The sequence below is a fragment of the Numida meleagris genome, chromosome Z (assembly GCF_002078875.1).
Source record: "Numida meleagris isolate 19003 breed g44 Domestic line chromosome Z, NumMel1.0, whole genome shotgun sequence".
Taxonomy (NCBI): domain Eukaryota; kingdom Metazoa; phylum Chordata; class Aves; order Galliformes; family Numididae; genus Numida; species Numida meleagris.
In genome coordinates, this window is record NC_034438.1 from 20,647,103 (window position 1) to 20,672,825 (window position 25,723).

The window sequence follows — 25,723 nt, forward strand, 5'->3', positions numbered from 1 at the left end:
AAATATATATATTTTTATATAAATTTCTAACATTTAAATATTTTTTGTGATTAATACAGCGTTCTTTAGGACATGTATTTTTATATCTTTGGAAAGAAAATATTCTATGTGTTTCTTGAAGCATGAGAGTTGGAATTGTCAGAGACTGATATTTCAGCCTTACCGTATTCTTTTAGAAAATTTATAATAAATGCTGAAAATGTTAATTTGCCCATACATACAACACACATACAACCATTGTGAATTGTGTATTATATCTTATATTTATATTATATCTTATATTTGCAAATATTCTTGTTCCTGGACAAATTACCATCTTTCTGGAACCTAAGGACACAACCTTAAAGTATGTAGGCTGAAAAACTTTCTTTAATCAAATACTAAAAATGGTTCAAGTCATACTTAGGTCTTCTGCTTGAGGGCCTGGCTAAACAGGTGAATGTGAAGCAGTGTAAATCTAAAGGGATCTGTAATTCCTGTATGGTTACTTTCACTCTAGTAGAATTGCTTTGTTTTGTTTTGTTTTTCTGGCTTAAATTCCGTGAAACTTTTTAAAACTTTGCCATGAGAAAACTTAAAAATTATATATTAAAAGAAAGTGCATCTGCATGGGGAATATCTGTTGTTCTAATAGCAGTGGAAAATGTAGACTAAACCACTACTCTGTGCATAATCCTTTAATTCCCTTTTTCGGGCTGTGCAGAGAGAAGCTGTAACACGGTCTTACATTGACTTTTAATCTGAAAATATTTTCTGTTGTTCTCTCCTTTGTGTGATCAAAATGACATCACCTACTCCATCTTTTTGCCCAAAGAGTGGAGGAGTTCTGTTCTATCTGTAAGGAGCTTCTCTCAAAAACTGCGGTTATGGGAACTCTGAGCTTATTTTCTCAAATCTGCAGATTCTTGCATTGACAGAGGAAAGGAGTTACAGTTGTATAAACCTCTGCATACCAGCAGAGATTCTTTTTAAGAGGCATCCTCTGCCAAAGCAGGGTCAATCATCTTAAGTTTTGCAAACTCAGCGTTATGTATTGTCCACATGAATCAAAATTTTTTTGCCAAGCACAAGCTCCATTCAACTCTAGGACAAAAGATTCATTGTCATGTCAGTAGGTCTCTAATTGATTGTTCTGATGCTAAACAAGAAATTTCATAGTATTCTTTCCAAGCCCCTTTCTCTCTTTCATAAGTACACTCATTTGCACTTTATTTTTAGGTGTAATTTCAGTCTTGGTTATATTAGTTTACAGTTTGAAGTGTTAGAACTGAAAATGTTTTTTTAAGAAGAGTACTTAAATAGAGTTACAGAGGACAACTGCTGTTGGAAAAGCATTACAAGCTCTCAATGAAGTAAAAGTTTCAGCTTCTGTGGTTCATATTTCACAGTATAACAATGTATTTGATATGCTGTGGTCACTTCCTACAATCTGTCGTTTTTCTCCGTATAAATCAGCCAAGAAATGTATTTTATGCCAGCACTGATAAAGAGTAAAACATCCTTATTCTTAGAGATCTAAAATTAGAAAAAAGAAGTTTTCTACTGATACAATGCATGGTTGCTATTTATTGTAAAAAATAATTTTTCACCATTAAATTCAAGGTGTGGTATGCATGCAATTAAATAATTAAATGAACTTTACAATAGCATGAGTTCATTATGCAAGTATTAATCATACATACGTCTAAGTTTTGCAGTTGTATACTAAAGGGTATGTTTACAGAAGTAGAACAGGAAGTAAATCTGGCTAATGCCATAAATTAGCTGACTGCTGATAAGGATGTAAAGTGTGACCAAAAATGTAAACAATAAAGTGGTAAACAGATTACTCATGAATATGAAAATTTATTTGCGAGTTCCTTGTAAAATAATAAGCAGGTCTGGAGTTTTACAGACAGGATTAATTTTCCTATTTAAGATGATTCTTTGTAACTTCAGCTCTTGCTTGCACATTTTTACCATTGTCCATGTGCATCCATTCCAGCCCTTGTAAGAATTCAACTGACTTATTTCACTCTTCTGTAAGAAAATTAACTGAGCAAAAGCCATAAAAAGTATGCTTTTGGAAGGAATCAAGAAACATTAGAGGAGCAAGACAGGGAACGAGGCTGAGTAAACTAGTTCTGTTAGACAGAGGAGAAGGTTAGGATGGAACAGTATTACAAGAACTGTTTTCAGTGTGACAGCAGACAATTACCAGCTGAGCTGTTCTTGAGATCTTCATCAGTGCATATAGGTAAATCTCAAGCATTTTTTATAGTATCTCGTGATCTTGTTTTTCATCTGTAAAATTATGTTAAAGCATATTCAGTATTTTTGTATTTTCTTAACTTTGCCTTTCCATTTAACCTTTATTATATTTACAAGTAGATATGTTATTTAACTGTGAGTGTTGGTGATGTTACAGTAGAAAATCTTTGTGGCAAAAATATGAAATAGTATCATTTCTGTAGAATTAGTTCTCTCTGGTCACTCACCTTAGAAAACAAAAGGAATGCCAGACAAGATTTTTGGTACAGACAACCCATATTTAAGATCATATGTATTGTTTTCTCTCCCTATTGCTTCTGCCAGTCCTGCAGAATATACAGAGTATAATGTCTTCTGCGAAGGCTATCTTGTAAGCTTAAGGGAGCTTACAAGGAGGGTGTCCAACTTTTTACACGGTCTGATTGTGATAGGGCGAAGAGGAATGGCTTTAACTAAAAGAGGAGAGATTTAGGTTAAATGTTAGGAGGAAATTCTTCAGAGTTCGTATGTTGAGGCACTGGCACAGGCTGCCCAGAGAAGCTGTGGATGCCCCATCCCTGGAGGTGTTCAGGGCCAGTTTGGATGGGTTACTGGGCAGCCTGAGCTGGTGGGTGGCAGCCCTGACTGTGGTAGGGGGTTGGAAATGGATGATCTTTGACGTCCCTTCCAACCTAAGCCATTCTATGACTCCATGATTGATTCTATCAGTCTGTCAATAGAAAATTGTGGGAGAATAATATCTTTGAATTCTTTTAAAGTATATATATCCTTATTGTCATGAGAAAATGAGGGACATTCTTCTCAGAGCCTGAGAGGCCTTCCATTCCTTTATACAGTTTTGCTGATGACAACATTTTCTTCGATATGTATGAAAGTATATCAGTGAATCTTAAATGGTCCAAGTTTTGCAACTGCTCTGAAGACACTTCAGACCATGCTTGTTCTGATGAAAGATTCTAAATATATGCTACTACAAATCTGACATATTTTTGTTGTTTTAATTTAGCCACGGTTTTGCTTATTTGTTTAATGGCAGGACATTTAAAAATCCAATTTGTGTCATACTGATTCCTTGAAAAATGTGCTAGAAAGGGAACTCTTGTACACCCAATGCTCTTTTCAGGCTTTAAGCAGTTCTAACTACTAAAACAAACAAAAAAAAAGACAAAAACAACAACAAAAATATCCCTGATGTGAAATGAACCCTATTATGCCCGCTAAATCTGCAGAATAGTCTAGAGTTACATGAACTTTTTGCTGACCCATCAATAAAACTACATTTTTGTCATGGCTGTCGCAAGAGTTATGGATTTTATGATTTTCATGTTTTTTAAAAAATATCCATGACATTTGACATTGTGGGTTTTTGCACGTGTGTGGGAGGATGTGATGGTAAACAGTTTGAACCATTTTCACTGAGAACTTTCTGAGCTGCCAAGTTCAGCTTTGAGCTCCATGGGAAGCAAGTGGAGAAAAGTAGCTCAGCAGCAGTTCTGCAGTGATATGCGGGATTAGGCATGTGAACTCTCAGTGAAAACTTTTAATTCTTCTAGATGTAGTTACTCTTACATTTCTTCATGAGTGTTTTTTTACTGTTGGTCAGGTTTTTCTTTTTTGTTTTTCTTTTTTGTTGTTTGTTTCTAATACTGTCAGAGAGTGCTGTGCATTAACTATAGCAATTCCTATTTCAGATGAGGATACAGTTCTCAAAGCAAGCTCTGCTGTGTTATTTTGCTTTGCTTTTTATTTCTTTTTTTTTTTTTTGAGAACTTGAGTTTCTTGGTATAAGAAATCATGAGTTATGACACTTTGCACTGCATTTCTATAATCTGTAGCCTCCTAGTCCACCTTATGGTCTTAGCTTTTAAAAACTACCAAAGAAAGAGCTCTTACTCATGGCTGTTGATTACAAATACTTGAATCAATTTCAGTAAATGTTGTTATCTGTTCTGTTTTGCAAATATTCTAAATTAAAATTCCAAAAACAGTCTTTGTGAATTTTGTGGCTCCTCAATAGAACTAAGGTTTGCAAATAACTTTAAGGACCTAGGTTAAAATTGCATTGGATTAGATAATGATTTAGAAATTTAATCCATTTTTATCTTAAATCCTCTGTCTTTCCCACTTGCCCACATGGTCTACATGTGCCAGTGCATCATAAATTCAGAACTAACAAATTTTTTCATGGCAGACTGTCTTTCAAAATTAATCAAAAATAATATTCAACTAAGTTTTGTCTTGACGTGAATGAAATGCTTACGCTAAACTGTTTGCTCATGAAACTGCAGCACTTTATATTATTTATCTCAAATATTGTATACTTAGGATTGAAAAGAGATAAAAACCTCTGTGGTTAAACCAGTTATCAGGAACTATTTTAAACCATGCATGCATTCTCTTAATGAAAGAATTTGTTGTTTGGTTTGATTTTTTCTGTGTGTCTAGATAAACTGAGTTCTGCAACTGTTTTGCACAACAGTATAGAGGGAGCTTAGGCTGGACGAGATTCTACTTGATGGTATCAGTACCAATATCAGTGAGTCAGCATGTCCACTCAGAGAAGACCACTGTCTTTAAATTTTAATTACAGAAGTCCATCTTTTTACTAAATTTGTTGATGTTCTTGTAACCTTCTATCAGTAGAGTATGGATAGATACCATGAGACTGTAATGTGTTAGTGTCAGAAAAAGCCTGATATTCAGATAGTAGTGATTTTTTATAAAAAGGATATGAATTAATTTTTTATTCTTACTTTCTGAGGGTCAGAAAGCATTATTACATTTTGTGATCTTTCATGCCAGTCATTCGCAATCACAGTTACCTGTACTGAAACCAGTTACTTCATGTATTAGTCATGTTAGTTAGCTGTTACATCCAAAATTGTTACATGCTACATCCAGAGATAGCAGTGAAAGATATTACCAGCATACAAATATGTGCTATACTAGAAAAAATAATGAGATTTTCCCAAGATAGCTTGCAATCTGTAGCAAGAGTGTGAGCCCCTACAATTTCATGTCACTTGGACCTGTGGAGGAGCTCCCTTGTGATATCCAGTTAGACATTTTGAGACCTTATCTCAAGATTTATCATAGAACCATCTATGTAGGAAAAGTCTTTCAAGATCATCACGTCCAACCCTCATCCTGACCTACTGCGTCCCATCACAAAATCATGTCCCTGAGTGCATAAGTCTTATATATATACATTTTAGGGCCAGCACTTCCCTGGACAGCCTGTTCCACTGCTTGAAGAAATTCTTCCTGATATCCAGCGTAAACTATCCTTGGCTCAATTTGAGACTGTTTCCTTGTGTCCTGACTTGTCACTTGAGAAAAAAGACAGATAACCTCCTTTCAGGTAGTTGTAGAGAGATGAAATCTCCCCTCAGCCTCCTTTTCCCCAGGCTAAATGACTCCAGTTCCACTTAGCCACTCCTCACAGGTCTTGTTCTCTAGTTCTTTTACTAGCTTTGTTGATCACCTCTGCACGTACTCCAGCAACTCTACATAGAAAGGATTTTATTAACTTCTTTATACTGCCTGAAATGTAGCCCAAATGATTCTGTGTTCCTGTTCTTTTTCAATCACTAATTCTATAGATAAAACAACTCCCAACAAATTCTGTGTGTGTGATAAAAATCTTTCTTGTTCTGGTTTGTGCAGTATCATATTTAATTAGTATTACTATCTTAATTCAGAATTATCGTGAGCACATTGGAAAAGCTGTAACCTTTAGGCTTTTCACGTTGGTGTGTAATGTGGATGCAGGGACAGGAGCTCCATTTATTTCTTAATAACAATAGATCAGAGGCAAATCTTATATTCTTGAGATAGCAGAGTTTCTGCTTATTCCTTTGTCATGTGGGAAGATGTTTTAATAAATATATGCTTATTGCCAGGAAATCCTTGGGTAAACAAAGGCATATTCTATTTTGCTTGCAGCAGAACATTTATGAATCTGGGAACATAGGTATAAAAGGGAACTTTGAATGCTCTCAAAATAGGTCCCTACCAGTGCCAAAGTGTACAATCCCTATCGTGAACTTAAGAAAGCCCAGTTGCTATTGTTCATCTTAATATCTTAAAAAAAATACATTAAAAAAAATATCTTTAATTATCTTTAAAAAAGCCATATTTGCTACCAACATGCTAGAGATTATTTTTGTTTAACAGTTCACTCTGACTGAGAGTTACAATTGTATTTCAGCCATGCAATATGTCAGATGCAGAGGATAGGAGGAGTTACATCTGTTTATTAAAAAGATTCTCTCTTTTTTTTGTTAAGGCCCGCCATGCATTCATAAAATCTGTACATCAGGACAAATATCTAATCATCTAAATTCTAAAGAAATTGCACTTACTATCAATCATCATTGTAAAACCAAATATTTTTCAGACATAATTCATAGATTGCACAGAGTCTTTGGAAAGATTGGAAGAGTGTATTTCCTTGTTGGTTTGCATGGTTCTGGTATTAACTCAAGTAGCCAGGGTAGTTTGGAAAGTACAGAATTTCCAAGGGATTTTCACCATATTTTCTTTCTGATTTTGTGAGGGAACTGTCCAAAACTACAGAATTAGACTGTGCTGTCTCTGTGAATAAATGAGTAAATGGTCCCTGATTCTACCACCTCCATACTAATGATTATTCAAAGAGAATAATATGTGATGGAAACTTTGGTCAAAAATGTACCATTTACATTTTTCATGAAGACCTGTGTTCTGTTCTTTGAGTCTAGTTAAGTGTGGGCATTATAGATTTTTGAATGCTTGGCAAGTAAGTATGTTTATTTTGGCTAAGACTGTGGAAACATGTGAAACTTTCTTTTTTTCCCATCATGTAAACTAGGAATAGAAAAAATTAGCATGAGTATTTGGAGCTATTAGATCATCTAGTCTGACCTTCTGCGCAGGGCAGAATTTGTGTTCAACTGTAGAATATCTTTTGAAGAAGTGTCCAGTCTTGATGTGAGAACAAGAAAATACAGAGAGCATGTTCCTTCTTCTGGTAGTTTCTTCTCATGATTAGTTCTGTCTCCCGTGAAACATTTGTGAACAATTTGGTAGCAGCAGATACATCTTTCTTCTTTTCTCCGAAAGATTGGATCCTTCTCAGTTCTCAGTATTGTAAACTTAGGCCTATGTTCTCAAGCTTTTTTTTGAAAGACAGAAAAGTGCACTCTATCACTCTATACTTGGCATTTTTTTCCTATTGCTGAGCAGTTTTTTGGCTCACTCCTGTACTACTTAACAAATTGTACTAAGTGGCTGTCTTCAAGGACTTACAGTTTCCATTGGAATTTCATTGTGTTTTAGTGTTCACAGTGTTGTAACAATCTTCCCATATTTTTTTATCAGTGTTGGGGAAACAAGCTCAAATGTCATGCTGTTTTCATATGCTTGTAAGCCAGCTTGCTCTTCATTGTCTTTAGAAATTTAGTTTTAAGTTGTCAGGCTCTAACCAATCGAACATAGTTTGGTAACTGGCTGACTTTCATCTCTCATAGTGGAGTCTAAAACACTTAGTTTGTGTCAGATGCGTTATCAGTGATGTTAAATGGTCATGTTGCACTCATTAAACTTCACTTTCATTGGAGATTTCTGGTTTTATTCTCCTTATCTAATTAATAGGTAGTTTTTAAGTAAAGCTTTTTTTTCTGTTTTTTTTGGGGTGTGGTTTCTTGGTTGCTTTTTTCTGAGAAGACACATAAAAATTTATTTTCAGAATTCCCCCAACTCAAACTATTTGAGTATTCTGCATGCTGAAAAATTCCCTCAGGGCAGAAGTATTTTAAACTAGTTTCAGCCTCCTAATCTTCATTTATTTTGTACCAGCTTTCTTAACTATAATTCTGGTTACTAACTCCTGCCTAAAGTTTTCAACACTCCAGTTGTCCATATTGACTTAGTAGGTTTCAATAATATCAATTATATCAGTTAGTTAATTACACCAATTAGTGTCTTCTCACTAAGTACTTGGAATGTGGGATCATTCCTACTGGAAATAAGGGCTTTATAAAAAGTTGATGTAATCTAAAGACAGAAGGGATATATTAGATAGCTGGTCTGTCATCTCATTAGTGGAGGATTATACTCTTTTGTACTATTCTAAAATTATGTTGAGGAGAAAATGTTCACAGGAATGGTATTTCCATCACTTTTCTTAATTCTTCCACAGGCAAATATATTTTCTTGCAACAACAAAGCTCCTTTATTTTTTGGGTGTTTCTTACTAGATTATTAAGTTAGTAGCAGACCTCTTCAAGTCAAACGGGAGTGTATCAGCAGCAGCCTGTTTATGTTTCTATGCCCTACTCTTCTTTTAAATTTGTATGCCCTTACATAAAGTCCAGTTCATATGGATTCTTCCAAATAGGAATCTTTTGTAAAATTCTGTGCTTTTTTTCTGAGTTCTTTTATAGTTTTATGAAGAACTCTTCCATAAGTGAACATACATGTTTTGTCTACCATCTCTTCTATTAGAATAGAATTTAATTGCATCTCTTACTGTTGATCCTTGATTCTTCTAGGTGAACTGATTCTTTGCATCAACGTCACTAAAATCCTGAAGAGTAAGAAGAGGATGGTGTGCCTGTTAGAAATATCAGTTAATTAAAAAGTTGGGGTTATAGTGGTCTATTTTGTTTTATTGTTGTGCTTTTTAAATCCCTATATGAACACCGATAAAAGCTAATTCATATACACATCTTTGGAATGGTTTTTCTTCTCCTTTTTCCCTGTAATCAAATCGTAATTTTTTTTTCATTTTAGCAGTTGATACAAATTGCTTTTAGGTATCTGTGATACTTAAAAAATTACAATTTTTATTATTATTGAATTATTCTGTATTAACCACGAATGCACCAGTGCAAATCCTTGGCAATGAGCTGCTCATTATCTGTTTTTCCCTTTTGGACCTAGGCATCAAGTTTGCTTAAAACTGGCAGTTTCTGTGAAATCACTAGCTTATAGTAGCCAGTTAAAAAAACCTGCAACGGAACATCTGTGGTAAGTTCAAAAAAAAAAATTACAGAAAATCCCCATCCAAAATTTAAATATTTACTGAGTTTGAATGGAAGCAGATAACTGTTTTATTTGCATTTTTTATTTTAACAGTTAATTCTATCTGTAGTGTACATGGTTTTCCTTTTGGTGGAGACCTAGAATGCTCTGTGCAAATATTTTGCTGGAAGGTAAAAGCTGCTGACTCATAGAATTGAAGAGGCTGGGCAGGGTTATGGGGTGAAAGGAGTGGCTTGTTAAGACTATGGAACAGGAGACAGACAAAACAGTGTCCAAATGTTAGAACTTCTTACGAAATATATAAACATGTACTACAGAAGGGAGGTGAGAGAAGGATTCTGGAGGTATCTCAAGGAAATGAAGTTATAGGGAAAGGATGCATTTTAATGAAAACTCGCTATGTGTGCTGGAAATATATTTTATGTGCCCCCCCAAGCAGATGAAAGGGTACTTTTTTCTTTTCATGAATTGAGACCAAAACATAACATCACTACTCCGCTGGAGACTCCTATGGGACAGGTGTGGTCAGAAAAAGACTGCTAACACTGTCTGAAGGGAGTGAAACTGAGTGAGCAATGCTTTGAGACAGTTAACATTCACTGTTCTGTACTAGTCTCTGCACACATTTCCAGACCATTTTTTATAACGCTTACTTAAACACTGCACTCAGTGAACGTATGTTTTTTTACATTTTCACTCTTCATTAAAAAAATATCAAATGTTTAGGTTTGCTGTGTTTCAGGTGATATGAAGCATTTCATATGCAATTCCTGCCTATCTGTCAAAGATGGAATAAAAAAGTACATGATACTGAGCTGAAGCAAGTCTGTTAAGTGAAGGAACACGGACAGTGTTTTTGTCATTAAACTATTTCAGCTGTACAAAATTATTCTTTTCTATTGAAGAATAAAATTATTGCTAAAAAGTATGTAAAAAAGTCACTAAGTTCAACTTGTCACATTTTATTCTTCTTTAGAAAAGTGATATCTGTCAGGAATTATGTGTTTTGGGGTACAGAGGATGGGATCGTCGCATGGCTTAGGAAAGGCCCTCTGGGTCCACCTGGCCCTACCCCTGTTCCGGCAGGGACACCCTGTTCCTGCAAGGTGCCCAGGCCCATGTCCAGGCGGCTTCAGGAGATCTCCAAAGAGGAGACCTCACAACCTCTCTGGGCAGCTGTGTCAGTGCTCTATCACCCGCACAGCACAGAAGCACTCCTGGTGTTCAGTTCGTGCTCATTCCTTCTTGTCCTGGCTCTGGGCACCACTGACAGGGCCTGGCTCTGTCCTCTCTGCACCCTCCTGTCAGGTATTTATATGCAAAGGCATCTATACAAAGAGCATTGCAATGTTCTTACTTCTGGCTTTTCTTACCTGTTACTTTAAAATGATTTTATGACTTTATGCATGAAACAGGTATAAGGAAAATACTACTAAAACCTAAACTTGCTACAAAATGAACTATCTGAACAGCAGAATGTTGACAGAAGTTGTACTGAGAAAATAATTTTGAAGATTATTCGTGTAAATACTTTACACAGAACAGCATTGATTTTCCTGCCAAAATCTATTGTCAGAGACTCAGAAGCTCTTATGTCATTCTTTTTCAGTGCCTAAAATCAGATTGTTCAATTTTGAACTATTACACTTTCCTTGCCCACTCATACAGTGTTGCAAATGCTGAAACAGCACTAATTTCCATTTAAGTGTGATATCAGACATATGTGTGAGTTAGAGATTTGTTTTTCTGTGTGTTTGTTGATTAAAAGACTCACTTTTGCATCCAGCAGATAACTTGTTCTTTTTGACCCCAGCACTTCACACGTTACTAATCTTTACAGTAGTGGTGTAGATTCACAACTAACAACTAATCACATTTTTTTTTCATATGTTCCTAAGATGTCTTTGGGGAACTTTGAAATACAGTGACCAAAAAAACAGCAAATGCTTCATTTGATTGTTTACTTAAACAAACAAAAGAAGTAGGTAGGTAATAGCAATTTAACTTAGTTTGTTTTCCTTTCTTAGGCTTAGGACACCAGACAGTAAAAAACCACCTGCATGTGCTGTCATGCATCTTGAATTATTCATCAACAAATTTTTAATAACTGCAGTAATGCCGCTACCAAATATTAAAAAAAAAAAGACAAAAAAAAACCCACCCAAACAAAAATACCCCTCCACCCAAACAAAACATTGAAACATGAGTTAAAATGCATGTGTGGAAATATTCTTAAAATATTTTTTTGAATCTGCTCTCTGTGCCTATTTAAAACTCAGTGTTCAGTTAGGAAGTACTGCTTAATGAATTTCTACCCTTTCTCCCTGATTTCCTTCTGCCCATCATTTAATTTGCAACTCTTAACTATACAGTAAGCATCATATACACCATCTCCTCCTTTTCTTTTGTCCATTAGCCGGTCTGAATGTAGAGCTGTTAGTAACTGCTTTTACATTTACTGGTTTTACAGGTAATGGAGTTAAGCTGATGATTGTGTGGCATGGCAAATATACTTCCACCCCTAAATCGTAGGGGCGCAGAGAAATATTCTGAAGGAAATCAGAAAGTACTTTGAGCAAAGATGTTGGAGCTTTGCACCATCTCTCTACCATTCCTCCACTTGCAGGACATTTCCTCTGCTCCAGAGCCCCATGTTATGGATCTGAACAGATGTAAATAGCAGACCAGGAAGGAGTAACTAAAGAAAGAGTACCATCTGTTTGATTTGGCCAAGTTTAGGCAAAGCATGGTGTACATGGGATTGATGGGTGGAGTAACCCACCAAGATTGGAAAAGGGTTAGAACTTAGGTTTCCTCTCCCCCCTCTACTCTTAAGTATTGAGGTGATATATATGATAGCAGTTATAGTTCCAAAACAAAAATCAGTGTTTATAGTTTTTGCTATTTAATTACTGCTTGTGATTACATACCTGAATTACCATATTTGAAACCTGGTTCTTGTGGTTCAAGTGAAGAGTGACTCAGGAGCCCCTTGGTACTGCAACTACTCTCAAAAGTGAATTAGCTTCAGTTTTAAAAAACAATTCGTAGATTAATCTGCAATGCAGGTTTTTTTCAAAGGTATGTTTATTCTCAACTAGAATACTTTTATCGAGTCCTACAACCATTCCTTGCCCGTCTAAACCAGAAAGCGTGACTGCCCATTATCCCAATGTTAAGATTCACTGATAGGAGCTTGCCTCTGCACTAGTCTTGGTTCCCATAATACTGTAACTTTTGTGATGTATATTTGAAATACAGGCTTTTTAGTTTTATATTGCTAACTCTGTATATATATATATATATACACACATATATATATGTATAACATATGTATTATATATGTATATTTCTATATATCTATATATTTATATATAAAACTATTTGGCACTAAGATATTGGAAAGAAATGTACTCTTTCTGTGTATATTTAGATTTAGATTTAGATACAAAAATTGAATCTGTAGATAATGCTTCATTTCTTGTAACTGGTTGGTATTGCTTGGCTTGTATGGTGGCTTCTTGCTAATGATTTGGAAAATAATGTTTAAATAGTTCTGCTGATCTCAAAGTGTTCATCAAAGTTGCTATAAAAAAATGTAATTTGTTCTCCATGTGGCTGGATTTCAGAGTTAGTACAGAAAGGATACAATCTTTGCTTCTGTACTTAGAAGCTCTGGGCAAACAGAAAAGTGGGAATTATGGAGGACAGATACTACTGACAAATGATAAGTACTACATCAGAAGAAAGCATTGTAGTTTCCTTTCTCCTTGTTTACTGTTTTAATTAGTCCCAGTAGACAAAGACTGTGGGGAAAGTCAAGAGGACAGAAGATTATGGTAGGCAGACATTTGATTACCCTTGGTATCAGTCAGAGGTTTTTTAGGTGTTTTAACAGAGGATGAGTAACACTTTGAGGAAGAGGTGTTAGTTTGTCTGGATTTTATCAGGGATTTTCCACCTAGACAAAAGAGGTAATAAAAGAGAAAGCAAAATAATAGGGGAGAAGTTGACAAGTATGTCTGTAGGTAGGTACAGCTGTTAGAGGAAATCTGTGAGAAAGGGTCTAACAATCATTTTTAAACTTAATACATGAAAGGCAGTTACCTGAGGTCATTTTACTTCTCTGTAGTAAGCCCAAATTTTCATCTTTATTGTGCTTATATGGTCTGATAGGTGTCAAAATACTGCGGTTGTGTAGGGTCAGCCTCCCCTTGTACAAATGTAGTCAGCAGTGAGCATAAGCTGTTGCCATATTTAATGAAAACAGAAAAACTTCCAGGGCAGCATTTTGAACTAATAGTTTGTATCATCTATATTCAAGGCAGTCTCTTCTTGTTTCTGTAGTACGAGTTAGCACATTCTTGGGAATAACACTAATAATTGACAGTTGTTTTCTCACCTCTTACTTTGGTGCTTTGTAACATAAAGGAAGATGAGACTTTAGCCAATTCTTAGCCTAAGTTTTAGTTTGGAATTATTTTACCTCTCTCAAATCTAAAATAACATTTATATATATATATCTAACTTGGAGGCATCAGTTATCTCCAGAACATGTACTTCAGAAGTCCATTTATAGTCAGTTTTCTCCTCTAAGACGGCATCCCTGAAACTTTGGCTAAAAATTGGAAATTGAGTGTACCCTCTTATCCTTGCTTTCCTGAGTGCTTTTGAAGGTATTTCTGGAGAGCTATGAATTGAGGCCCTATTTCTGCAGCAGTTTATATGTAAGTAGTCTAGTGAGCTTGAAGATTGCATCTTATCGTATAGTGTTAGAGTTGTGAAATGTAGTTAATTTTTTTTTTCAAATGCATTCTCTTTTTTAAAAATTATTATTTTGATAGATCTAATGCTTAATTTTAGTGAGGTTTACGCATCTTTTCCTGATTTTGTTTTCAATGCCTTCCTTTATTTGCTAGAAAAAGTTACTACCTAAATTTTTAAGGCGATGTTCTTTGTTAGTACTGAACTCTTTATCTAGAAAATATTGAATTTTCTGAACTGCAGAAAAATGTCATCAGTAGGCAGGCTTCTTTCTCTGATATTACACTTTGTGAAATGCAGCTAAGAAATGACGTTTAAATATCCTTCTATAAAAAGCATTTATTAATTTTGCCCTAGCTTCTAAAGCAGCTTTACTGTTTTCTTTAGAAGATTAGAGAAATTACTTTCATTTGTCATGGTGTTCTGGTATATCTGCTTAGTGTCAGGGGTGGGTGGGAAGGGCAGATGTGAAGCCTGGCAAGAGAAATCCATGGCTGTACTTCACTAGAACTTGTTACTGATCCTGCTGTTTTCATTTTTCTGCATACCTTAAACTAGATGTGGAAAAAGTAGTTCTTAATGAATTAACCCTTCTTTTTAGCCTTTAATGTATTTAATAAAAATATAAACAATACAGCTTTTCAGTTTCAAGTATAGCAATTGTAAATGTTAAATGAATGCATTCCCTCTTTTTATTATAAAATACATGATAACACACCATAAATTAATAATTTGTAAATAGAAGATTGCACCATTCTTTGCTTAATCTTGTGAGATAAGACAAATATACAGAGGACAGTGCTTGGCAACAGTTTGCTTAAGGGTGAACTGTTAAAACGGGAAAGCAGATGGCAGAACACTCTGAAAAGAAAAACAACTGATAAAAAGACAGGAAAAACTGTTGAAAGAGCAACTACTGTAAACCCAATGGGCTGCAAAGACAAAACTGTTGTCAAACACATCAGTGCTTGAGTATGATGAAATATCCAGCATTTTTATACTGAACATAAATGCTGGAGGTAGATTGTCTCAACTTTGTGTTTTTAAATGTTTTGGGGTGTTTTGTTTTGGTTTGGTTTTTTTAGGCTCTTAAATATTGATGACAGAGATGGTCTGGTTGATGTTGTTTTTCCTGTCTGGTAACACAGTGAGACAGAAAAGTTGGTTTTTATAAAGTGACTGTATAAGACCAGACAATCAATGTGACTTGCGAGGAAAACAGGATACTTCTTACTCTGAATTCAAGCCACACAAAGCTGATGTCAAGCATGTAGAGAAACAGTATATGAAGGTAGCTTGCTAATACCCAGGCTAGGGCAGGCTTATTATCAGGAAAAAATAGATTTTTGAGGAAATAAAGCCTATAAAGTAATTTCTGAATAAACTTTTTTAAGAGCAGATGGAGGCAACCTGTGTAAGGGATGGATTTGTGCAGCTGTGGGGCGTAAACACATCAGTGCTGCAGCTTCCATATAAGAGTACAGTTCTTTTTTTTTTTTTTTTACTTGCTGTATACACTTTTTATATAGTGTACCTCAAAAATGCTCTAAACTTGTAATAATTAATTCCATGTTCTTACAGTTTTAGGGATAGTTATTTTATACATAGCAAAATCCAGTAAACTACTGCTGTTTTTTAAGGGCTTGTATTATATACAGCTTAAAAAAAAAGTACTTGCCAGGTTTAAACTTGGACATTTCCTAATAAAGTGTTTTCTATTAAAGAAAATACTTTATCTCTTGCAAACAGTACTGGCTGTTGTGCAGATCTTTTGTTGAGCACCATTATGAAGTAGGGAAGTTATTCTGAAAGTATTTGGTTACAGGAAAGTTTCTGTATACATTGCTTGTTTTGAAATTTTGTTTAAGAGTTTGGTTTTATTAATTATGAAATTTCCTGCAATATAAATGTCGGTAATATAAATCATTAATTATTTTTCTATGTATTGTTCTTTTAAGACTTAGTTTAAACAAAGCATGCTATGGTTCATGACTACTGAGTCATTTTTGAGAAGAGTTATTCTTTTGAGAATATATTATTCTTTTATATGTGTCATTTAGAAAATACATATTATTTTAATTTTTATTTGTATTTAATTTATTTAGACTTTATATATATAATAAAATATATAATATTTTACTGGTGAAACAATTACAGCGCCGTATTCTTTTTATTAACATAGTACTTCGGAATACTGTGTCCTCACCTAATTATATGAACACCTGCTTTGTTTGGAAGTCAAGATTTTAAGGATGTGATGGGTGTAAATAATAAGCTCATTTAAGAGTATGTTTTAGAAGGTATTTACATGAGGTATCAACTAGCTACTCCTCCACTAAAGTTAGAAGTACAATTGAATGTAGTCTTAACCAAACCCATTTTGTGTGGCTTGGATTACAAAAAGAAATCTGAAGAAAATTAATAAGGGACAACTACAGATTAATTTCTGCTGAGCAGGTATAATTTATATTTTAAATGAGTTTTAAGCTAATATACTTTGTTTTGTATTTCTGGTTGCCTGACCACATGTACAGTTCTGATTGGTCAGTGGTCCACAGTCATCTACTCATATCTGAGGGTGTAACTGGCATGTTACTTACAGGAGTTTTTAAAGAACAAGAAGAGACAAGATTTGGGATAGCAAAAGGAAAAAAGAATCAGAATATTTGAACTGGATATCAGAAATATTTTCCAAATTATGAAACATAAGGAAACAATTGTTTCAGATGCTTAACCTAAGAGAACAAAAAAAAGCAGTATCTATCTTGTAGACATGAGGAAGCAACTAAAGTCAGTCACTTCTATGCTTTCACTTTCTTCCTTCAGTTTGGAAAATTGCTTTCACAAATTTGGAAGTAACCTTTGTTAGCTATTACAAAAACCAGTTTAGCATTTGTCGCATCATCCTCCACAGTGAAATTTCAGCCAGAACTGTGATGACCATAATATTAATTTCACACACAAACAAAAAAAAAAACTAAAGGAAGAGTGAATATAGCCACAATACAGGCTTTAATTAGGTTTGTTTGTGTTGTCAGTGGGTTTCATGTTACTACTTGGTTCTTCTCATTGACTATCTGTACTTTTAACTATTTTTCACAGATGTTTTTTCTTATGCTTCTCAAGATAGACTTCATTTCTGCTCATATTTTAATTTTTGTAAGTCTGTTAATGCATTTCTGTTTTCTTACTTAAGATAACAACTATTTAGTGTCTGCAGATTTTATTAATTTGTTGTTTACTGCCTGATTAATAATTTAAACAAGGCAGTTGACCAGTCTGTAATAGTTAAGAAACAGAGTGATGAGCAATTCCAACGAATTCAAAACATAGATTATTACTGACAGGTATGATTTGTGGTACTGAAAGCATGGCAGAGTGTGTAATAAATAAATAAACAAATGAATAAGTAGAATACTTCTGAAGTGATCTGGCCACATGGAACAAGCTTATCTCATGTGTGTTGCATAAGTATAACTCCAGCTCAGTCATAATGTGAAATGAAACACTTTTATATGAATAGTATTTAGTCTGAGCATAAATGTAATTCAGTTTGTGGAAGTGCAATGCATCTGTATTAACAGACACACAATGATTTTTTTAAAAAAGTCTGCTAGCAGATGGTGTCCAACAAAGACCACTATTGTTTCAGCGTGAGATGCTTCAAATGTTCTGGGCATTTAGCCCAGACATAGCCATTTTCCTATATATGTGACCAAGCAATAACAAAAAGAATGAAAATAGAGGTGTCAGTATATAAAAATATTTTTATAACTTAATATATGTAACAAGTCAGTGGCAATGATTAAACCATGTTAAATTAACAAAACTGATAAGATAACTCTCTTTACATTTTCATGTCTCTCTTAACAGTTATTTGGCATTCTACATTCTTGGAAAAATGAGTTTGGAAAGTTAAGCTACCTGCTGGTACTGTTTAAATGCCCACAGATAACATAATTCAAGCTGCCTGGTGCCTGAAAGTGAGTGTTAGGGCAATCAACAGGAACAATAAAAATCTGTCCAAACAGAAAATCCACAAATCCCAAGGATTTGGAGCCTCCCCATGGATTTTCCACAAATTTTGCTGTTTTCAGCAGAATCTAAGCTTTTATTTTAAAGGTGAACTGCAAAGCTGAAAAGAAAATTGAGTTAATAAAATATGTGCTGAATCCCCTACTCTCCTTTTGCAGCCTACTAACTGGGGCCCTCTGCCACATATGTTTTAACTTTTTCTTTAAAACAAAAAAAACTCCCTTTTCTACTATTATCCAATACTTACTGGCTAACTTCAAGAATAAGCTACCATTCTTCCCAATAGTCTCTTAATTCTGAAGTGAGTATTTCTTTAATCCCTTTTTTTTTCTTCAAGGTCAGTGACTGCCTTCAGCTTACTTTAGTCTTACCTTTTTCTGCATCTAAGTCTGTAGAATGTGAACTCTTGATCATACAGCTTCATCTTTTCTTCTACTGACATCATTTAAAAAAATGAAATTAATTAAGCATTCTTTGGAAAATCTATGGATATTGCTCATAGAGAATACATTTAGGGTAAAACTTCAGTGCACGTACTATGATGGCTGTCATTCATCTTTCAAACGTTTTTGAGTAGGTGAACTTTATGCATCATTTAAAAATAGACAAACTGTCACATCTGTCTTATGAGAATTTGATTTATAGTAACTTAAAAGCCATGAGAAAATGCTTTAGATAAAATTTCAGTGGGCATTCCTTACTTGAGAATATTAACAAGACACCAGAATGCTAATTGTGACAAAAGAAAAATAACTAATATTCCTGCTAATAGATAAGAATTTTTAAGGAAAAAAAATAAATTTCTACATGTGTATTAATTTTATTTTATTATGCATGCCTTTTATGCTAGAGAGATACTATTGGAATACTCTTGTTTTATATAAAAGAGAAGTAGTGTTGAAAGCTATGGGACTCACTCGCTGTGTTCCAGTCACCTTTGTTTATTTTAGCAGTGAATAACAGGTGACGTGTAAAAAAAAATAAATTAAAAAAACCACTATAACAGAAGATGCACCCTAGGAAAAAGTATTGACAAGCCTTTTTTTTGTTTGTTTTTACAGTAAGACTACTTTTTGCTATGATCTGTTAATCTTTTTTTTCTTTATAGCATTGTTTTTCTTCATTGATAGTGCCTGGCAATAAATGTTCTCTGACATTAATTTGAGTAAGAAAATGAAAACTTTTTTTTTTAAAAAAGGGCAGCCTTTGGTTTTTAAGTGCAGATCACTTTATTTCAACTGTCTGACATCTGAAGCACTAATTTTTACTCATTTACTGGTAGACTTCAGTATTTTTAGCTAACTGAAGCTTAGGGGGAATGGCTGTTTAAAGTTCTGGGTTCTAGGTTTTCAGACAGATCTCTGTCTGAATTACAGGATTTCTGCAAACTGTGAAAATTACTCACAAAACAAAATTACCTTTAAAATTAGAAAATGTTGAAAGCGTTGTATATAATGCCAAATGTCTGTTGTGTTCCACTGGTGGGGATCCACTCAATTCCTAACTTTTTGTTTCTTACCCCAAATGGGCTGTCTTCAGCAATTTATAGGAGTATTTGATTACTATTACAGCTGAACTGGCTTTCTTGTCTGTTAAATGGAACTCACCAGTAGAACTCACTAAGAATAATTTCATTACTTTATACACTGTAAAATGTAAATATGTTAGTTTATGCAGTATATTAGCATATTAGATGTTATTTAAGCAGTAGTAAGCAGTTACATTATTTTTATTTACTTTTACATTTATTTTTAGAATCATAGAATGGCCTGGGTTGAAAAGGACCTCAAAGATCATCAAGTTTCAACCCCCCTGCTGAGTGCAGGGTTGCCAGCCACTAGACCAGGCTGCCCAGAGCCACGTCCAGTCTGGCCTTGAATGCCTCCAGGGACAGGGCATCCACAACCTCCCTGGGCAACCTGTTCCAGTGTGTCACCACCCTCTGAGTGAAAAACTTCCTCCTAATATCTAACCTACATCTCTCCTGTCTCAGTTTAAAACCATTCCCCCTTGTCCTATCGCTATCCATTCTCGTGAACAATCATTCCCCCTCCTGTTTATACACTCCCGTCAAGTACTGGAAGGCCACAATGAGGTCTCCCCAGAGCCTTCTCTTCTCCAAACTAAACAAGCCCAGTTCCCTCAACCTTTCCTCACAGGAGAGGTGCTCCAGCCCTCTGATCATCTTAGTCGCCCTCCTCTGAACTCGTTCCAAGAGCTGCATGTCTTTCTTGTGCTGGAGGCCCCAGGCCTGGACACAGTACTGCAGATGGGGCCTCACAAGAGCTGAGTAGAGGGGGACCACCACCTCCCTCTCCCTGCTGACCACTCCTCTTTTAATGCAGCCCAGAATATAGTTGGCCCTCTGGGCTGCCAGTGCACACTGCTGGCCCATGTTCAGCTTCTCATCCACCAGGACCCCCAAGTCCTTCTCCACAGGGCTGCTCTTGAGGAGTTCTTCCCCCAGTTTGTATAAATACCTGGGATTACCCCAGCCCAAGTGCAGCACCTTGCATTTGGCCTTGTTGAACCTCATTAGGTTCTCGTGGGCCCACTTCTCCAGCCTGTCCAGGTCCCTCTGGATGGCTTCCCTTCCTTCCAGTGTATTGATTTTATTCAATATTATCAATTTAATTCAATAATATCAAATTTTATTCAATACTTATGCATAAAAATATTATGTACGTAATAAAAAATGTTAATATTTGACAAATAAGTGCCCTCTGAAGCACTTATCAAATTAATTACATTGATGACATTGCTACAAGAACTGTTTTTATGATATTAAATATAAAAGTATTATATATGCCAGTTTGATTATAAAATTTGGGCAACTATTTTATAGTGAATTAGGCTAGTAAAGACAGAAATGTAATTGACTAGAACTTGAAAAAGAGGAAAATTCTGAGTGCAGGATAGTTTTTGATTGGTAGTAGGGTTGTACTTGGGATAAAATGGAACATTAATTTGTGCCCCTCTTTTTAAATGCTTTAAATTAGCTTAACTTTACTGTTTACAGGTGTACTAGCCGTTTAGGCTTTCAGCCTAAAAGTTTTAAATCTGCTAGCATTTTCAGCACTGTATATCATCTTAAGGTACAGACTTAATAAATGGAACGTAGTTTGAATAACAGTAGAATTATTTACATGAAAAGCAAAGTACGAAAGTGTCTGCAGATTTGTCTAATTTTGCCAATCAGATCTTTCTGCAGTGACCAAAACAAAAAATAATGGTGACCATCATAAAACAGATTTGAAGCAAGTAATATTCCACATTAGTCAGTTACCTGTTTTGCTCTTTAAATCAGAAAAAGTGTTTTAAATAATATCTGGAATAAGATGTTTGAAGTGGGGTTTTATTACATCATGTGATTCAGGTCCAATTTGAGATCTACTGCAAAAATAGAACATATTTTCTATTTGATTTGATTTTCTCTAAGGCTTGTTTTAGCTCATTTTTAAAATGTTTTTTACGCAGTCTGAAGAGACCCCAAAATGTTTTTTCTGGCTCACAAGTGGTCCATGCTTAATTGATGTACAGATGTGCTATAATAATGCAAGAGGCATTTTGGAGCCATTCTTCCTTCAAGTGAGAAAGGGAATGGGTAAAGGAAAAGATTAGAGAGGGAGCTACTTCATAAGAATATGAAATCCATCTGGTATAAGAAGATCAGCTAGAATTTTCTACTGTAAAATAACATAGTGCTCAGGTTGTGCTTCTTAAGATTAAAGATTGTAAAATATATTTTATTGATTTATAACTGAATCGATGAACCTTACTTTTTGTTCTTGATAGACTTCACAAATCTTAATGTTCACTAAAGGAACAATCACTTTAACTTGCTGAATTATTTTCTACTAGAGTAACTGTGAAACTGATGTGTTAGTGATTTTTGTAACTAATTTTGTAGATGAAAGAAATACATCAGATGCACAGAATATACTGGGCACATTGGAATAAGTGTTCGATTATACTGTGGGAAGCTGGGGGGGAGGGTTTCTGATCCTGAGTACATTATTGTAATTGATTCTGTAGTCCAGACATTCATTGGATAACTGTCAGCTTTGGCATAACTGTTGTATGAGGACTACTCTGAAACTAATGCCTCCTATTCTGTTATGTCGGACCACAGTGTCAGAGGTAGATGTTGGTGCTACAGCAGTAGAGGTTGAACTTTCCCATGAATATTACATTATATTTTATTGCCATGTTACAGATGGCAGCAGAGGAGCAGTCTGACAAAATGGTGTCCGACATGGAAGTGCAGATAAAGCAAAAGTGTGCCTCTGAATTCGTCCAGCAGAAAAAATGACACCCACTGACATTCATCGATACTTGCTGAACGTTTATGGAGACCAAGCAGTGGATGTGAGCACAGTGAGGTGGTGGGTGGTGCGTTTCAGCAGTGGCAACAGTGACTGAGGTCACCTCTGCTGGTGCTGATTTTTACAAATGTGGCATGCAGGCTCTTGTTCATTGCTGGTGAAAGTGTACAGCAGCTAATGGTGGTAACTGTGTTGAAGAACAGTGTTTGTAGTTCAGAATTTGCTCTGTCGAATAGTGTTATTGTGCTCTTTCTATCTGTTGTAGTTTCCATGGAAATAAATAGGAGGCATTACTTTCAGAGCAGTCTACATATGTTAACTGTTTAATATGGATGAGCTTCACACAAGTCCTAAATACTGGGTCGGGTATTGAGTATATTGGAAAATATGTTGCTTATTAACTCCTTCCTCATTTAACACATTTATACATTATCTAAAAATTAGAAATATATTTTTCTTTTTATCTTTACATATCCCACAGCTGTTACTTTCAAAGTTTTACCAAGTTTTTCCAAGTTTTTTTTTTTAATCTTTCTTAGAGCTGTAAAAAATGCTTACTTTCTCTCCATTCAAAAGCAGAAAATGACATATCGCTTTCTCTGAAGATTATTTTTACCAAAGAGATATTTCATCCAAAAATAAAGCAAGAAAACAAATGATAGTTGTGCACATTTGGACAGAGACCTCTCCAATATGGAAAATGTCACTCCACGCTTATATGTTGCTAATTCAAAGTAATGAATGTCAGTGTTTAGAAGTCACAACTGATTTAAGAATAAGCTGTGCTGGATTAGATCAAAGATCTGTTTAGTCAAATACCCTGTCTCTGACAGTGGCCAGAAACAGAGTAGGTCTAGGATAATACTGGGAAACTTTTCCTGTTTCCAACAATCTAAAGTTTAAGGGTTATTTAGTCAGAAAATTCATCTGAGCCATTGTGCTTAATGGTCTTTGGTATATTTATCTTCCATGAATATATCTAGCAGCTTTGATCCCAGCCATGCTTTTGGCCCGAGGTATCACATGGCAATACATTCCTCAATTCAATTTTAACCAGTGTGGACAATATTTCCTCTTGCTTGTTTTAAATCGGCTGTCTTCCAGTGTCATTTTACACCTTCAGGTTCTTTTCGTATGAAAAATTGGGACTAACTGCTTCAGTTCATTCTGTTGAAGACATTTCTGTCCCATATTTGACTGGGTATAGTTTCCAGGCTCCTCCAAATCTTTGTTTGTGTTATAATTTGCCTTCCATATGAAATTCTCATAACTAGCATCTCTAATCACTGGACTCTGAATAATGAACAAGCTTTGGAGATGGTGAAACATGAGGAATCTCCTCTTTCACTGGACAGCCAGAGAGGCTTGATTGCCTTTTCTCACTGAAATCCCAATTGGATGTGGTCTGCTCCTTCTGACAGGGTATTTAGAGGAGGGATTATAAAAAAAAAGGCAAGGAGTTCATAAAAGATCCTCTTAATCACTATTAATTTCTGAAACAGGAGCAACTGTAGACTGAACTGCTGTGCTTGACTGGCAGTGAGGTGCAGAATTTTTGGGGAGATAGAGAATGATTATAAAAGGTAATTGTTTTCTGCAGTATTACTTGGCACGGTGTGAATGTGTTGTACAGTACATCTCTGATGATTAATTCTCTGAAGTGCTACATTTACTGCACATGCCTATGTTTTCTGCCATAAACAGAAAACATTTAATCTAGCTCATACCTAGCGCTCTGCATCTTCAGGAGCCCCTCATCCCTGGACAGAGAACTATGATGTGGGCCAGATAAATTGTTTTGACAGTGGAGCTCCTGACTTTTGCCTTTCCCTGAGAATCCTGCAACCCTCTCCCACCGCATCATGTACATGTGGTCTCTTCATGTGACAGAAGAGGACTTGGGGAAGGCTAGGTTCCAACTTTGCTGCAGCTAGGTTCTCTTCTTGCTGCCAAAAAATTTTTTTCCAGTCTGCTCTCCCTTGTCTGAATCAGAGGAGCCCCTTGGAGAAGGGGCAGCCAGGAAGGATCCTGAGGCTGGATGAATCACCCTGTTGGATCTCCTGAGGCTAAAATAGTACTATTGGAAAGAGGCAGTTTTTGTTAGCTGTGAGTCAGGCTCAGTGATTGCTTCTAGACTTGAAACATTCTACAAATCAGTCTTTAAACTGACATTAAGTTGTTGACATTTTTCTGTACAGAAAAGCATTTTTATATAATGTTAAGGTTTTAGAAGAATTAAGTTATTTTGTTTCTCTTCAGAGATCTGTTCATTTTAATTTGTCATAAAAAACTGAATCTGTATTTACTTCAGGAGTAATATAGGTAGATTCAGCAGAAGGTTTAACTGATCTTCCAGTCAATTTGGCTCTAATCCTGTAAGTGCCTCAGCACTATTGTGTACTCAAATACAGCAGTCAGTAGTAGTTTGCAGTAGCAGAATATGTGAATGTGATTTGTTTGTTTAAAATATGTGTTCTGTAGAGATTGCGGAGCAGACCCTCTGGGGAATCATGTTGCCATTTCATAATAGGGAAGGATACTAAAATCTAGAATTGTCTAGCTAGCGAACTCTATGAAGCATTTTTGGCAAGATTTTCTTTTTTGAATCTGGCTTTTCAATATAATTTCAAATTAAGTAAAGTTTATGATTTGTTTTATTTAAGGCTGCTTCTGTGGCAGAATTTACTATTTTGTATAGACAGGTGATGTGGCAGGTCAAAAAGTGATTCTCTGCATCTGTGGTGGCTATATTTTACAGTGTCTGATAGGTTTTTATGGAACCATTTGGTGATCTCATCAACAACAAGTCTATTGTTTCATTACTATCAGATTCAGTGTGTCTGTGATTAAATCAGCAGAATGAAGAACATGAAGGGAGCGCTGTTCACGTTACAATCATTTCCATCTGTTATAAATTTTTTCAGATGTTGGAAAACAGCCGGCAAAACTTAGAGCAAGTGTTTTATCCAATTTCCAAGAAACAGTAATATGTAATTGGCATGTATTGTCCCTCTTAGTTCAATCCATCCACTTAGATACTTCAAATGTCCGATGGCATACAGGTATTGCAGAGCTTATGGAAACTTATTTCCATCTTTTTGCACATTATTTTCCCCTGAAGGCTCTGATGCTGATATAAATGGTTTGGTACTTAGTAATCATGAGCACTGATGGCACCTTTTATAATATGGAGGGTCAGAGTGAGGCTTGGAGAGGAAAATCTCCATTAGGCATATGCTGCTGTCCTAAATAGCTTTGCCTCAATTGATGATGTAGAAATTGGCAAGTGGAATTGGCTGGCCAGTGGCCAGTACTATTTGCCT

The 25,723-nt window shown here is 35.3% G+C and overlaps 1 protein-coding gene across 3 annotated transcripts in view; it reads left to right on the forward strand.

Annotated features, from left to right (window-relative positions):
- Positions 1-25,723, forward strand: part of CWC27 (CWC27 spliceosome associated protein homolog) — a gene marked incomplete at its 3' end in the record, with an annotated part of 94,661 nt that overhangs the window by 41,821 nt on the left and 27,117 nt on the right. For 2 of the 3 annotated variants that reach the window (XM_021380805.1, XM_021380806.1), the window contains 1 exon segment: positions 9,175-9,261. In XM_021380805.1, the coding sequence (XP_021236480.1) occupies positions 9,175-9,261 (87 nt within the window). 3 annotated transcript variants of the gene reach the window in all.